Source organism: Vombatus ursinus, unplaced genomic scaffold (genome assembly GCF_900497805.2).
Source record: "Vombatus ursinus unplaced genomic scaffold, bare-nosed wombat genome assembly UNPS02003292.1, whole genome shotgun sequence".
Classification (NCBI taxonomy): domain Eukaryota; kingdom Metazoa; phylum Chordata; class Mammalia; order Diprotodontia; family Vombatidae; genus Vombatus; species Vombatus ursinus.
In genome coordinates, this window is record NW_020943070.1 from 14,872,787 (window position 1) to 14,889,742 (window position 16,956).

The following is a 16,956-nucleotide window of genomic DNA, read 5'->3' on the forward strand; positions in this document are numbered from 1 at the left end:
AGAGAGAGAGAGAGAGAGAGAGAGAGAGAGAGAGAAAGAGAGAGAGTTGGATTTAGAGACAGGAAAACTGTATTTGGATCATAACTTAGACTTGTCGAGTGACCTTAGGCAAGTCACTTGATCTCTCTGAGCCTCAGTTTCCTCATTTGTAAAATGAGGGGGTTGGACTCAATGACCTCTAAGGCCCATAGTAGTTCTAAATCTATGACCCTATGAAGTCAAAACCAGAGAAGGAAGGAAGGAAGTAAAAGAAGGAAGAAAGGAAGAAAGAAAAAAAGAAGTGAGGAAAGAAAAAAAAAAGAAAGAAGGAAGGAAGGAGAGAGAGAGAGAGAGAGAGAGAAGTCTGGCCTTTTGGTCTCTTACCACCGATTTACTACTATCTGATATTAGATAAAATCATATGTATATATGACTTAAAATAAACTGCTTTTAAAAGTCAGTTACTATACAAATAAAGGCAGATGGGTGGCACATTGGATAGAGAGCCGGACCAAGAGTGAGGAAGACCTCCTTTCAAATCCTTCCTGAGACATTTACTGAGCAAGTCACTTAATCTGTCTGCCTGTTTCTTCGTCGTAAAATGGGGATAATAATAGCACTTACCTCCCAGGGTTGTTGTGAGGATAAAATGAGATAATATTTATGAAATGCTTAGATTTCTAGAAGGGGATAGGGAGAAGAGTGAATAAGAGGATTCATGCCTCATTTCTTCATGATCTTGTCCCCAAAAGAAGGGATTGTTCAACTAAACTCTCAGGGACTTCTCACCCATACAGATGAACGTGATTTAGAGGACTTCCTTCTTGACTTTGAAGAAGACACCAAAGTCCATCATTTAGTACAGTGTTCACCGCCTCCAGGTAAGAAATTTACAGGAACCTGACCCTGAAGCAGTTTGCATAGATAAGAACCACAGTCGGACCCCAAAATTAACTTCAGAACTTCTGCTTTGGGAATTGATCCTGGCAAGGTCACACTGTAGAATCCAATGACATTTTGGTGTCAACTTGTTGGGGCAATAAAATCTGGAGATCCACTGAGGATCATTACTATTACTCTTCCTGGACTCCATTTCTGTATTCAGATGGTAGGTGTCTATCCCTCAGTGCTATATTTCATTCAAAGAGATGATTTTTACGTAAGGACATTTTTTTATATCTAAGTAGTAAGGTATCTTTTGGTAACGGCTAACAGTAATTAAATAGCTGATCATATAAAGAGAAAAGCATTTTTAAAAGATAATCACAGCCAAACATTAAAACAGTTGTTGATATATGTATTTATACACATGACTATACACAGCTATTAGACAATAAATATTTTAAACCATTTAAGTCAACTTCCAAATATCTACTTGTCAAGTGCATTATTGGTACTAGGTACATAGGGAAAGTATATTTGACAGTGTTGAACTTGGACTCAGGAAGACCTGAGTCTCAAACTCTCACTGTCTGTGTGACCCTGGGCAAGTCACTTTAGTTCTATCTGCCTCAGTTTCCCCATCTGTAAAATGGAGATAATAAAACCCCTACCTCTCAGGGTTGTGCTGAGAATAAAATGAGTTGATATTCTTTAAGTGCTTCACAAACCTTAGAGCAATATGTAAATACTACTATTATTATTATTCATTCCTGAGAGTAAAATGAACTATTAGAAAGACAAACAAACACTAGGCATTTGGTATTTGTTTACAACATTGATGGTGATACATTAAAAAACTGCTTTGTTCCTGTCTCCTAAGCATCAAGTGTTAACCTAGGTTTTATGTGCTACAGACTTCCCTTCTACTTGTAGCTTACTTTTTATATAAGGAAATATTGGCCTGGGATGGTTAGTTCTCCAACCATCAAACCTTTTTTTTAATATGTTTTTATTTTCTTAAATATTTCCCAAATGCATGTAAAAATTTTTTCACTAAAACATTCATTTTTTAAAATTTTGAGTTTCAAATTCTCTCCCTCCCCCCTCCTTGAGAAGGAAATTTGATATAAATTATACATGTGAAGTCATGCAATACATATTTCCATATTAGCCATATTACAAAAGGAAACAGACAGAAAAAAAAGAAAGATTCTTTTTAAAAGTATGCTTCAATCTGCATTCGGAGCTCATCAGTTCTCTTTCTGGAGGAAGGTAGCATTTTTTATCATGAGTCCTCGGGAATTGTCCTGGATCATTTGTTCGTCAGAACAGAGAAGTCTTTATTGCTGGTGTCGTGTACAATGTTCTGGTTCTGTTCACTTGACTTTGATTCAGCTTCTTGAAGACAGAGGTGTGGGTGTAGAAGCACTGGACAAGGATTCTGGGAACCTATATTTTAGTCCTGGTTCTTTACTGACTTGTCATCTGATTTTAGGCAATATCGCATGTATATAGGACTTAAGATTTCAAATTTATCTGCTTTTTTCAATATCTCTTTTGCCATTTCAGGGCCCTTCAAACCATGTGAACATCTATTTGGTAGCTGGTTAATCAGAATCGGAGTGTGGACCATCGCGTCTTTGGCTTTCGTTTGTAATGCTTTGGTGACCTCAACAATCTTCAGATCTCCACTGTATATTTCCTCTATAAAACTTTTAATTGGATTGATAGCAGTGGTGAACACCCTAATGGGCGTCTCCAGTGGTGTCTTGGCTAGTGTCGATGCATTAACTTTTGGCAGTTTTGCTCAATATGGTGCATGGTGGGAGAGTGGAATAGGTTGCCAAATCACTGGTTTTCTGTCCATTTTTGCTTCAGAGACGTCTGTTTTCCTACTTACCCTGGCAGCCCTTGAACGTGGGTTCTCTGTAAAATGTTCTGCAAAATTTGAAACCAAAGCATCTTTTTCCAGCCTGAAAGCCATAGTTTTGCTTTGCTTTCTGTTGGCCCTGACCATCGCTACAGTTCCCCTGCTCAGTGGCAGTGAATACGGTGTGTCTCCCCTATGCTTGCCCCTGCCTTTTGGAGAACCCAGTACTACCAGTTACATGGTAGCTCTGGTCTTACTGAACTCCCTTTGTTTCCTTGTGATGACCCTCACTTATACTAAGCTCTACTGCAGTTTGGAAAAGGGAGAACTAGAAAATATTTGGGATTGTGCAATGGTGAAGCACGTAGCTCTGTTACTCTTCACCAATTGCATCCTTTATTGCCCTGTGGCTTTCTTGTCCTTTTCCTCTTTACTGAACCTCACATTTATCAGTCCTGAAGTGATTAAGTTTATTCTCTTGGTGATTGTCCCACTCCCTGCTTGTCTCAACCCCCTTCTCTATATTCTTTTCAATCCAAATTTTAAGGAAGACATGGGAAACTTCCGAAAGCAAACATTCTTGCGGAAAAGATCAAAATACCCAAGTCTGATCTCTATCAACTCAGAAGATGTGGAGAAACGATCTTGTGATTCAACACAAGCTTTGGTCACCTTTGCCAGTGGCAACAGCTCTTATGACCTGACATCTTGTTCAAAAGGACCACCATCTTATCCAATGACAGAAAGTCGTCGTCTTTCATCTGTGACATTTGTTCCTTGTCTCTAATTGAGTTGCAAGACATAAAGAGAAAATGTTTACAAAATTTGCAAACCCCAGAGGGGAAGATGGGTGGTATAGTTGGTGGGACAGGGGTACAGTGTTCTTTAACTGTTCCATGTACCTGAGAAGTGGTATCTTAAAAAAAAAGTTGAACTAGAACCTTGATTTTTAAAAAAATCCCCTCTCAATCAGTGTGAAAAAAATTGAAACTTACTGACATTTGGGATAAAAAATGAGCGGAAGGTATCTGATAGTGCCAATTTGGTTGTTTTTACCAACAATTGATTTTTTTTTTTTACCAGTACACCACAAATAGAAGAATTAAATGCTCTTCAAGGATTCGCCATAATTTTAATCTACTTCTCCCTAAACTCATCTACAAAGAGTTTTAAAAGAAGACATTGACCCACAAAGTGGGTTCCATAAGGCCTTAAATTCTTTATAGGGTGGTTGAAAGAAAGTCGAAAATCATCTTTATTACTAAGCATAAGATATGACAAAGAGTATTCTGATTCTCTGGATTTATGCATAGAGAGTTCTGTGTCCCTTCCACCTTTCCTATTTATAACAGGCTTCTTTCAGATCACTAATCTGCCTGGTCTTAGAGTGCAGAATGTTATTAGCATGCCCATATTTGGAGAGCATTTTATACGTAGTCCTATTTGCCGTTTCAGGCACTAGCGACTGGTTTAAAAGCCAGTTCGTCCTCCAGTAAGATAGAACTGTACGAACATTTCCAAGGCTAAATGAACTCAAATTATTATCAAGGAAATAAGGGGAAGATGGCTTCTGACTGGCCTCATTCATCTTTAAATCCCTGGTACCAAAATCTGGGGTTTCAGGATCAAAGTTCATTGCTGGCAATGGACATCCATAGAAATGACAATGAATGGATTTGGGGGGTTTTGGGGTGGGAGGATGCTTTTAGCTAAAGACTATAGCAATCAGGTGTTTTGAGTTCATAGGCATGGTGGAATGGTGATTAGTAGAGACATATATTAAATCAGTCTACATGAGAATCTCAAACCTACTAACGCTAAAAGCTACGGCAATAAGACAACATGAAGCTAGAGAGTGAGTCCTGACACCCCTTCGGCTCCATGGATACATGATCCTTTCACTTAGCTTGATTTTTAGCTGCATTCCATCTGGGCTGCACCGCTTGATGTCAGTGGCATTCCCTCTCCACTTTTCCATATTTAATACATGTGTAAAATATTTTGAGAAGCAAAATAATGAAGCACGGGAAGTTACAAGATTAATTCATAGCTTCTTTTATCAGAATGTTATTAGTCCACCAGGCATCCAAAACAAATAGCTGTTGGGTGGGTTTATTTTTATAAGCATGTTTGAAATATTTTGATCAGATGTTTTAATTTGGAATTGAAAAAATGCATTTATGAGATTTTTATAAGATTTGTAAATATAGAACTGTATTTATTATTACAATATGATGCAATAATCATAAGGGACACAACAGTAAACCATGTACAGTTGCAGCCTACTACTTAGATATTACATTTCCTGACCAATTATTTTCCTAAATTTATTATATGTATATAATATATGTAAATGTGTAGTGCCTGTAAATAACTTACATACTTGCTTTTCTATTGGTATAAGAAATAAAAGGAATTTGTAATAAAATGTGAGACTGAAAGCCAAGAGCATTTCAGCTTTATCATGGACCACAAAAGCAGATGTACAGTCTCTTATTTATTGGTGTTTAAGTATGGTTGCTATGAACAGTGTTATCTCACACCAAGCCAACTGGAAACTGGAAACCCGAGTGTTGTGGGTATTTAGGACACGACTTGTGAAATAAGTCTTTCACAGGATCAAACTGAAATATCCTTGCCATCTCTTAGAATGTTGCTGCTGATGTTGCTGTTGATATTATTGTTGTTTAATAATGGTTCATAAATCACTCTATCATTAGGTTATTGAAGGTCATCATTACAGGCAATGGTTGGGTTTTTGTAACCAGGACCTTCCCAGGTCCTAAGATGCTTTAACAATGACAGAGGAGGGGAAAAGACCCACAATTAAAAACACAAGGCTAAATGACAAATAAGACTATTAAAGACTCAACATGTTCAGCCAAAGTACTTCTGTAAATTCTTCCTTTCAAGCAGTTTCATTATGTGACCATGGTAAGGCCAAAGCATGAGGGCATATGATTCTCCAGGCCCACAGAAGGGAAAAAACACTCTGTTCTCTTTCAAATTTCTGTCAGCCAAGAAATTAAAGGATCTAACGCTCTCCCAGAAGCAAACAAGTCAGAAACCCCTGAGAGCCTGGTCTTCATTTATCAAGCCCAAACGAGCTAGCCCACGTGGGCCACTAGCCAAAAAAAAAAAAAAAAATCCCTCAGCAGTGATTCCTCTTCCTATGTTCAGTAGGGATTGACATAATAAAGCAACTCCATTGCACAAGAGAGAAATGATGGTTTTTGTATCTGGCTTAGCATTATCATTAGAATCAGTACTTGTTTATTGAGCAGTGAACTACCCATCTTGTCAGTCTCGTTCAGGGACAAATCATGTTTCAGACTGATCCTATTGACAGATACCCAAAGTGATCTCACATAACTTGGCTTGCCTTCAATTACAACAAAGTTTTGTTTTGTTTTGTTTTCATTCAGATTTATGGAATCACTGGATCTCTTGAGTTGAAATGGGCCTCTGAGGCCTTCTAACCCAATCTGTATCTGAACAAAAGTCCCTTTTTTATAACATCCCCAATTAGCAGTCATCAAGACTCTCCTCAAAATCTTTTATTGATAAGTACCCAATGAGTCAATCCATGCCACTTTTGGACTCCATTTTTCCTGACACTAAGTATAACTCTGGCTCACTGTAGCTTCTACCTTATTGCTAATAGTTCTGCCATCCAGGGCCAGAAAGAACAAATTTAATCCCTTTTCTACATGAAAGCCTTTCAAATATTTGGAGACAGCTCTCATGTCCTCCCTAAGTCTTTGTTCTCTGCCTCTCTTAGCCCAATGACTAATTGCAAAACAGCTGTCATCATCTGTGGTATGTAGGTTCCAACAAATGCTCTAAAATGAAACATTTAAATTATGATGCTTTCATAAATGTTGGCAAATATGTCCCAAAACAGAGGGTTTTTTTCAATGTGGAAAATCTTGACTAGATTGAAAAAAAATCCATGTTTTAACTCAGTGTCAATAAAATCCATGTTCTAGTCCTCTCCCTGACACTTCCTCCTCTTGGCCATATGACAATGGAGAAGTTAGTTAACCTCTCTGAGTCTCAGTTTCCTCACCTGTAAAAGAGGATAATAACAGACATGGAACCTACCTCGCAAGGCTATCCCAAAGCTCAAATGTGGTAATGTTAATTAAAGTGCTCGGCAAATTTGAAAACGCTAAATAAATTTCAATTATTTGTTATTATTGATCACAGAATTAGAGCAAGAAGGAATCTTAGAGATCATCTAATCCAGTCTCCTCATTTTACAGATGGGGCAACTAGGACCCATGACAGCAGAATCAAGGCCACACAGTGGCAGAAGAAAGATGTGAAACTAAGTCCTGCAACTCAAAATCCTTGCTATGGCTGGGTGGGATTTGAACACAGTCCTCCCTTGACTCCAAGCTCAACACCGTATTCACTGTAGCTCAGCATTTTTTCTTTGTATACCTACCTTCCCTTTGTTAATAAACATTGATTGAGCCTGGTAATTCTTCAACTTCCCTTCTCAATCAACTTGCTTGCCTCTTGTCCCCCAAAACACATATAGCAGTTGATAGAACAAACCCCAAAATAAAACACAGATTAATTTCCTTGAAAGACAAAAGACTGTTTATAATTTGCAAGGAATTTCTGGCACAAATTTCTGGCACAAAACAAATATGTAAATCTTATCAAGGATAGAGCCTATAAATTAAGAAAATACTTTTAACACTGGCCCTTAAATATTCAAATACAGGCTTTCAAATGAAGAAGATGGAATCAGTTTATATAAGTACCCCTCCTGGTCATACTGAATTAATACCAGGCCCCTTAGACTAACTGAAAACAAAGCTCCAAAATGAAAGAAAGAAAAGGAGGGAGGAAGGAAGGGACAGATATCTAAATAAATGTATGAATGAATAAGAAGCAAGAGGAAAAGAAAGAGAGCAGGTAACTTACAAGCTTGGGGGAGAAAAAGGAGAGGTGAGTGGTGAGGACAGGCTTTCCTCAAAAAAAGAAGGGCTATGGAGTATTTTTAGCCTCTAGGACCCCAGAGAATGAAGGGGCTGCTTCAGGAGACATCAGAAAGGAGGAGTGAAAAAGGAAGATCAGGAAAGCTACTTTCTGACGGGAGGAGAGGAAAACAATGGAGGAATGAAGACCCTACTGAAATCCTACTGAAGAGAGGAAAACAAGTGTAGAAGTCCAGAAGGTTTTTGTTGCTTCAGCCACAGGCCTGTGATGCAAAGAGAAAGTGTCTATGTGAGTTGCTCTTTAATGTTGCCTTAATTTTCAATCGAGCCAATTATTAATTAACAAAGTCCAACCAAAGTAACAGCTAAAATTGAAATAATGCTTACTATGCGCCCAGCGCTATGCTAAGCACTTTGCAATTATTATCTCATTTGATCCTCATAACAATCCTGGGAGGCAGGGGCTATTATGATCTTCATTTTACAGATAGGAAAACTGAGGCAGACAGCAATTAAATGACTTGCCCAGGATCACACAGCTAGTAAATGTCTGATGCCAGATTTGAACTCAGGTCTTCCCGACTTCTATCCACTAGCATCACCTGGTTACCCAGTTCCTTGACAGTAGGGATTGTTTCATGTTCTGCCTTTGTATCCTCAATGCCTAGCACAGTGTTTGGCCCATTTTTAATAAATATAATAATGACTAGCTAGCATTTATACAGGGTTTTAAGGTTTATGAAGCAATTTTCCGATATTAGCTTATTTTATCTGAACAGCAGCCTGGGAGGCAGGTGCTTATCATTATCCTCATTTTACAGATAAGGAAACTGAGGTATAAAGAGACAAAGTGAATTGCTCAGACTCACACAACTAGTAAGTGTCTGCAGTCAGATTTGAACTCTCCCCTAACTTCCCCTACAATGAAAATTTGAGAGAAAGAAAAAGAATCCCTTGTCAACAAATAAGCATAGTCAAGTTAATCAGTCAATAAACACTTAAGCACCTACTATGTACCAGGCACCTTGCTAAGCACTGGGGATACAAAGAAAAGCAAAAGATAGCCTTTGTCCTCAAAGAGCTGACAGTCTAGTAGGGGAGACAACAGTCAAACAACTATGTACAAACAAGCTATATACAGGATAAATGGAAAATAATCAACAGGGTAAAGATACTAGAATGAATGGGGACCAGGAAAGGTTTCCTAAAGAAGGTGGAATTCTAACTGGGACTTAAAAGCCAGGGAAGCCAGGAGGCAGAGATGAGAAGGGAGAGCCTTCTGGACATAGAGGACAGTCATTAAAAATGCCCAGAGTCAGGAGATGGAGTGTCTTGTTCAAGGAACAGTAAGGAGGTCAGTGTCACTGGATTGAAGAGTACCTAGGAGGGACTGCGGTGTAAGATTAGGAGTTAGGTTATAAAGAGCTTTGAATGAAAAATAGGATTTGCTATTTGATCGTAGGGAGTCACTGGGATTTATTGTGTAGGAAGGATGACATGATCAGAAATGAACTTTAAGAAGATCCCTATGACAAGGTGAGTGGAGGAAGGACTGGAGTGGGGAAAGACTTGAGGCAAGGCAACCAACCAAAAGGCTGTTTCAAAAGTCTAGGTGCGGGGAGATGAGAGGAAAGTAGTATCAAAGTAGTGGTATCAGAAGGGCAACAAGGTGGCATGGTGGATAGAGTGCAGGGCCGGAAGTCAGGAAGACTGGAGTTCAAATCCAACCTCAGGCATCTACTAGCCTTGTGACCTTGAGCAAGTCACTTAACCCTGTTTGCCTCAGCTTCCTCATCTGTAAAATGAGCTGGGGAAGGAAATGACAAACCACTCTAGTAACTTTGCCAAGAATACCCCAAACGGGGTCACGTGACTGAACAACAACATGACAACAACAACAACAGCGGTATCAGGGGAGAGGAGGAGTATGTGAGAGATGTCAAGGATGACACCCGGTTGTGAGCCTGGATGCCCCGGAGGATGGCAATGCTCTCAACAGTAATAGGGAATTTAGGAAGGGGGAAGGGGTATCTGCACAGGGTGCGCAGGAAAGATAGTTCAGTTTTGGACATGACTTTAAGACATCTACTGAGCTTTCAGTTTGAGATGTTTAATGGATAATTGGAGATGTGAGACTGGAGGCCTAGAAAGGTTACTGACTAAAGGACAGCAAAGAGGATAGGGCTGGATTAGTAGATATGAAAATCATCAGCGTAGAGATAATAATTTAATTCATGGGAGCTAATGAGATCACCACATCAAATAGTGTAGAGTGAAAAAAGAAGAGGGGACCAGGATGGAGCTCCATGGGACATCCACAGTTAATGGGCAGGACCGAGATAAAGCAAAATTAATACATACAGTGGCCATGACCAAAAATATATATATATATCTTTCTGCACCTTGAGATGCAGGAAGGTAAGCAATAGGTTTATCCTTTGGAGATATGGCTGATTATTGCAGTGATCAGAATTCTTAAGTCTTTCAAAGCTGTTTTTCCTTATAATGTTGTTGACCTTGTATTAATTTTTCTCCTGAGTCTGCTCACTTCATTCTACCTCAGCAAATACAAATCTTCCCATGTTTTGCTGAAACCATCCTTTTCTTTTTCCATTTCTTATGACAGAGTAGTTTTCTATTACTTTAATTATCACAATCAGCCATTTGCCAAGTGATAGGCATCCTTTTTCTTTTTTTTTTAATCCAGTTACGGTTTAATTTAATGTGCTTTTTCACTCTGATAGATAAACTTACTATATTTTCTATAAGTAGTGTCCATGACATACAGAAATTCAACACTCTTCTCTTTCATGAACAGCAATGCACAGTCTATACTTCTTTGGAAAAAAATTATTAATGGGTGAGAAACTACTGTTAATCCACAATTAAAGAGGTAAGCGGAGATGCCACTAATCAAAACCAAAATTTCCTAGTTAATACTGTGATTCAAGTATTAGAATCTCAACAAAGGAGATTGTCATATACTGTCTTATCATGCCAACCAATAAAATTTCTTCTAGAATTACAAATTTTTATTAATTTCTTAGGATTTACTGCCTGCTCTAGGTATACGCAGATGATTGCTCACACTCCAAAGAACAAATGAGATAAAAAAGATACAAGATAGTGTGTAGCTACTGAGAGCTAGTACTCCAAAGTGTCAAAACATACATTTATCTTTCTCTCTTTGCATATTGCTATTGTTTTAAAGTTGTAATACATGAATTTGAGTAAAAGGAATATGTGGAGGAAGGAAATTGGTTAGTTTCTCTCTCTCTTTCTCTGTCTCCCTCTCTCTCTGTGTCCTGTCTCTCTGTCTCTGTCTCTGTCTGTCTCTGCCTCTGTCTGTCTCTGTCTCTGTCTCTCTCTCTCTCTCTGTCTCTCTCTCTCTCTCATTACACACTTTGAAAAGACATCTACAGTCCCTAACATAGGAAGAATTGCCAGAGGAACTAGGTCTTTAGAACAGATGACTGTGCAGCTAGGCTGAAAGCAAAGACAGGGAATGAAGGAAACATTTCATTGGCTCACCTGAAAATAGACTAACAGAAGACAAGACTGGTGAAGGGTTTCCTGGCAGTAACCTTGACACTTGGAGTAAAGTGAACTTCATGCTAAGCAAAATCAAGGAATAATGTTAATCAAAGCAATGACTACCATCCAACAGTAATCAGGGCAAAAACTTCCTACCCCTTAAAGAATTCCTTGTTTCCCAAGAATTCAAATTACCAAAAGGAGCCAGGAAAACTCATCATTAAATAATTTGGGAAATGCCTCTGAACACAGCACATTTCATTATTCTCTTGGAACATGTCAATTTCAGGAACATTAACAAACAGAAATGAAGATGTGATTTGAGATTCAATGTAAGTGGCTGAGTGCTTGAAAAGAAGAAGCTAAGCAAAATTTTGTTCACAAAGAAGGCTTTCATAATTCAATAGCCTTAAAATCATAATTCTCTCATTCTAACTTTATGATGGAATTAAAAACAGTAGTAGTTCAGATTAGACTGATGTTTTACATCAATCAGTCTGAGTGGTAGAGCTATCTATTTCCAGCAAAGAATAAGAAGCAAGCTCTTCCTGAGGACTGAAAGCAGGGGCTAGGCCAGGGAAAGTGGATGATTTTCCAGCTCTTCTTAAGTCAGGTCTTCACGGTACAGCTTTATTACTTGGTTTACAATATAAGAAATTCCCAGATTAGATTACATCCATACAAAAACATAAGTACAAAAACACATTCCAAAGTCAACTACAAATGATCTGAACAACATCCATACCACTGTTTCCTACACACACACACACACACACACACACACACACACACACAGTAAAAGCATGTGAACAATTCCAGATTTTTCTAGTTCAGTTCATCCACTTAACTACAAAAATTAAAGCTAAGAATGAAAAAATATGGAACCCAGTATATTTATTATAGGAAATAGGTTTTTTTTCCATTTGAAGGATTTACTTTTTTTATAACTGTGATACATATTTACTCAAAGTCTAAGTCTCTATTCTTCAGGTGGAGAAAAGATGTTCAATTACCATTTATGACCAAATCTTACTAGCCCCCTTAGCAGTTCATCTGATGTGATAAACCACCATGGAAGTCAATAAGTAACCATAGGGATATTATCCACATAAATAAACATTCTTGTGCTTTCGCTGGGTCTTTTTTTTTTTTTAACAAGAGCAGATTTAGGGGTTAGAGGGAAGCTTTGATCTTAGGTAGGGCAAGTACCATTGTTTCTTACTAGCATAACTTTCCCAATGGAAGAATGAGAATTCCTGATATGCTGTTTTGTTAGGATAATTAGAAAAAGATTGTGCAGATCTGTTTGCCCACTGGAATCTCTGGTGCCCTTCTGCTTTCAAGTTACTCATTTTTTTTTCAATCTGGAATACTTAGTAAAGAGAAAGAGTTGAAATGTTTTCCATGCTTGCCAAAAGAGCCTAATCCTGAGAACAGTGGATATGGACAACAGTGTTCCTACACAATCAACCTTCGCGACGCATGAGGCATTTGTTTTTTTTTTTTATTTATGGCAGGGCATGGGGCTGGGTACGAAGCAGATGACTACACCTTAAATAATAATAAAAATAATAGCTAGCACTGTTACAGCACTTTAAAGTTCTCAAAGCTTTACATACCTTGAGCATCACAAACACCCCTTTTGAGAAAGATACTCTTATGACCATCTCTTTCAGGTCTCTCAACCGTCTCTGAAGAAATTAGTCCTCCATACCCATAAGGCTATTAAACTGTTCTCAGTTTCTTCATCTATAAAACGGTAGGGGTGGGACCAAATACCTTGCAATCCAAAGGAGTTTCCTTGCCTAGGGGCTCTCTATACCAATGAAATCACAGGTCCAGTTCCCATCCTTACCCACCCCACATGTAGATTACAAATAATGTTCAAATACTCAAAATGGTTTGTGAGCTCATCAATTTTCTTCCAACCATGCAGTCAAAAAACATCCATGCTTGCCTACCCTATGTAATTTCCATCCATGACCTCCACCCCCAGAAGTTCACTAAAGTGAGTCTACCAAAAGGTGAGAAGCTTTCCTGTCTTTTTTCTCCAGTGATGCAAGGATGTCTGTGGAGCATTCTGGCCATCCACATGGCCTTGCTTTTGCCACATAAAATAATGTATTATCATCATGTCAGTTTGGGTTGAGGAAACCACTCATCTAGTTATTCAGATTCTCAAACTGAGTCCTTCTCGATTTTCCCCTCTCCCTCATTTCTCTATCCAATATTTATCAAATCAAGTGGCTTGGCCAAGGTCACACAAGAGATGGAATTTGAACCCCGGTAATCTGACTTAAAAATCCATTGTTCCTTCCATTTTACCATAACTTGAGTTGTACTCTCTGAAGCCAAGGAGGATATTTAATATCTGTTCAATGTGATAGTCCCTCACATATATAGTCCTCACATGTCCTTCCAAGGCCCTTCATATAAAAGCTGAACATCTCCAATTTACAGAACTACAGAACCTCATCGTTAGATGGTTCTTCAGAGGCCATTCAATCCTGAATAGAAATTGGTTCTACAATGTATTTAGTAAGTGTCCATTCACTCTCCGTGATCCTCCTTAATCCAGAATTCACTCTTACTAAGGTGGCTCATCCCACTTTGGGGATGTGATCCAATTGTTAAAAAAACTTCTCCTAGGGGAGCTAGGTGGTGCAGTGGATAGAGCACTGGCCCTGGATTTAGAAGGACCTGAGTTCAAATCAGCCCTCACACTAAACACTTGACACTTACTAGCTGTGTGACCCTGGGCAAGTCACCTAACCCCAATTACCTTTAAAAAAAAAAATTCGCTTTAAATCTCTTTTACAGGCTCAGCCTCCCCAGTTTCCTCAATTTAATCTCCTATTAGATGGTTTCTAGGCCCTTCACTATCCTTGTTCTCCTCCACCCCTATATCCCCACACACATATACAGCAGACACACTCCAGTTTTTCATTGTCCTTCCTAAACTATACCCATCAGAACTGATAACAATATCTAGATGACATCTGACCAAGACAGAGTACAGTGAGTACTTAATCTGTTAACTTGTTTTTGAGTAGGCCTTTTTAAAATAAAACACCTTTTTGTGGTCCTTAGCATTTTCCACAAACCTTAATTCCTGGTAGAAAGAGGCTTAGACTTAGATTCAAGAGAAGCCTAGATTCTTATCCCGAGTCTGACACTTACTAGTTGTTATGAGTGAACCTGAACAAACCCTAAGTAAGACAGCAAGCCCAGGATGTTTCCTTGAGTCATCAAAACTTCAAGGGCTGTGCTTTGTCCCTTGGCATGTGCAGTTCTGTACTTCTTGGTCCTTTTCTGCCCCACCTCCCTTTACATCTACAATATGACTTCCCTTAATCATCACCCATATGAGGACATAGAACATAAGGCCACTGCCAGTAAATACACTGAGCCCACCAATCCACAACCCCACAGTCCTATCACAATAATATCTCTCTCCTGGGACCCAGTAGCATGCAAGCCCCCATTAGGTCATTTTGCTGGAATTTGGAAGTGAAAGAAACTCTGTCTCCAGGGTAGATTATCTAGATTGGGGATTATCTACACTCATTGCTCCTTTTCCAAAATGCCTGCCTTTGGAGTATTTCATTGTTTTCCTAACACTTTGTCATAGGGAGATTAGGGACCCAAGGAGTTGCAGCTTCAATTATTCCATCCTGCCATTTTTGGAGCAGCTCCAATAAGAATTAGGAAACATGTTCCAAATGAATATTTAGAATGAATTTATTAAATTAACTGTCTTGCAGTTAGCAATGCTTGTTCTGTGCCTAACTCTCTGCCACTTATTACCTGGATATCCTACATGGGATGATGGAAAGCACTGGCTAGACTCAGAGACCCTGAGTTCAAATTCTGACTCTGATGCCTACACACTCGTGGGATCCTAAATGTCATATAACCTAAATGGGCTTCCATTCCCTCATCTGCAAAATGAGGTAGGACTAAATGATCTCTAAGGTCCTTTCCAGCTTGAGAACTATGATCTTATGATAACTGAAAGTGGATTAACTATAACTAATCTTGAGTCCTGGCTCTCAGAGAGTAAGTAGCTTTCTCCCTAAATTTCAACACAAATTGAGATCAGTTAAGATGTTGTTAACCAAGATTTCTGAAGACTAAGTGCTGAGAATGGTTTTCCCAGCACTCCCCTGTGGAACCCATTGATCCTTGGCAACCTATAACCCTAATGCCAAGGCTATGCATTTATTCTTTTGCCTCAGGTGGTGAAAACACCCGAAAGTACCTCTTGGAATGGCCCACTGAACCTAAATTGGAGCCGGCCAGTTCCTCTTATTTGTATTTTCCTAATTATGAATCAGTGCTGGAGGCTTGGCCACGGCTATGGGCATGTGTTCTTTATCAACTCAGAATAATGAAATTATATTCCTGAGAAGCATGTTAAGATTTTGCCACATCCCTTTGCACTCATGAGGGGTTTTAAAAAAGGTTCCCCAGACCAATCTCAGAAATAACATTACATAGGAATTCTGTTTTTCTAAGCATTTTCCATCTGTTCTTTTATCTGAACCTTACAAGACCCTCATAAGGTATTTAGGGTAGGATAGGGACAAGGACTGGATCTATGAGTTCATAGAGACTAGGAATTCCCAGATGAGGAAACTCCCTCTACAAACTTAAGAGTTCTTTGCCATTTAAAGTCTTAGAGCTGCCTAGAGCACAGAGAGGATAAATGAATAGTCCAGAATCACAAAGACAGTGACTATCCAAATCAAGATTTGAACCTAGGTCTTTCCCAATTCTTTCCCAACTGCCTCTTGGGGTAGTTGTCATTATCCCAATCTTACAGATTTGGATAACTACACTTGAGTGACTTGCTAAGGTCACACATTGTGATGGAACTAGGTCTAGCATTCATGTCAGCTACTCATGCTATCAGACTAGGATTTCTTCATACTCCCCATCTGCCTTTTTCTTCTTGCTTGGACCTCCCATTCAACTAGCACAAAAACACCAGATCTGTATTCAGGCAGACTCATAAACTTGGTAATATGATGTGCCAGGCTGAGTGTTTGTTTTGGCTGCACTATGAGATATATGACACATCCCTGTTAAAGCATACAGCTTGCTGTGCTATGCTCTCCCCACCATGTCTTCCTAATTGGTCTGGACCACCTACAGTAGGCTGACCATTAGCTATCACCACTTCACTTCCATTGGGGCTATTTCACAAAGTAAGAACCCACGGAAAAACAATGCAATGGGATGGCCACAAAAGAAAACAAACTGTATTTTTAACCTCACCTTTGATGTTGGCTAAGCTAGGAAAAAAAAAAAAACCTGGCAGAAAGCCCTCAAACTACTGCTTATGCAAGATATTCTTGAAGGGTTGTAAATAGAATCATATTTTTATATGTCTGTTTGATTTTGCATTTTACAGACACTGATTCACACGAGAGCCCTCAAAGGGTAACTTGTTATTTACATTTTGGATGGACTCCAAAAGTCATTGTATCAGCTTACACAGAATAATTAAAACACCAATGTTATTCTACTGTATTTGTGGGGCACCCTTCCCTGCTATACACAAACAACTTGTTGGCTTCTCTGTACAGTAAGAGGTTTCTAGTCTGCGGGAAAAAAAAGACCTGTCTGGTATCTCTGCCAAGGTCATATCCCAGCTAAGGCCAATATTAATTGACTATAGAAGCCACATGCTCTGGGATTTATGCTCCCTTGATCAAACCAGGAAGTACATGTTCC

General features: G+C 38.9%; 1 protein-coding gene across 2 annotated transcripts in view; it reads left to right on the forward strand.

The window, feature by feature from the left end:
• LGR5 (leucine rich repeat containing G protein-coupled receptor 5) overlaps positions 1-5,158 on the forward strand; it is a 196,142-nt gene extending 190,984 nt beyond the window's left edge. For both annotated transcript variants that reach the window (XM_027873041.1, XM_027873050.1), the window contains 2 exons: positions 777-860; positions 2,431-5,158. In XM_027873041.1, the coding sequence (XP_027728842.1) occupies positions 777-860; positions 2,431-3,518 (1,172 nt within the window). In that variant the 3' untranslated portion in view covers positions 3,519-5,158. The remainder of the gene's footprint in view (positions 1-776; positions 861-2,430) is intronic.
• Positions 5,159-16,956: the final 11,798 nt, after the last annotated feature.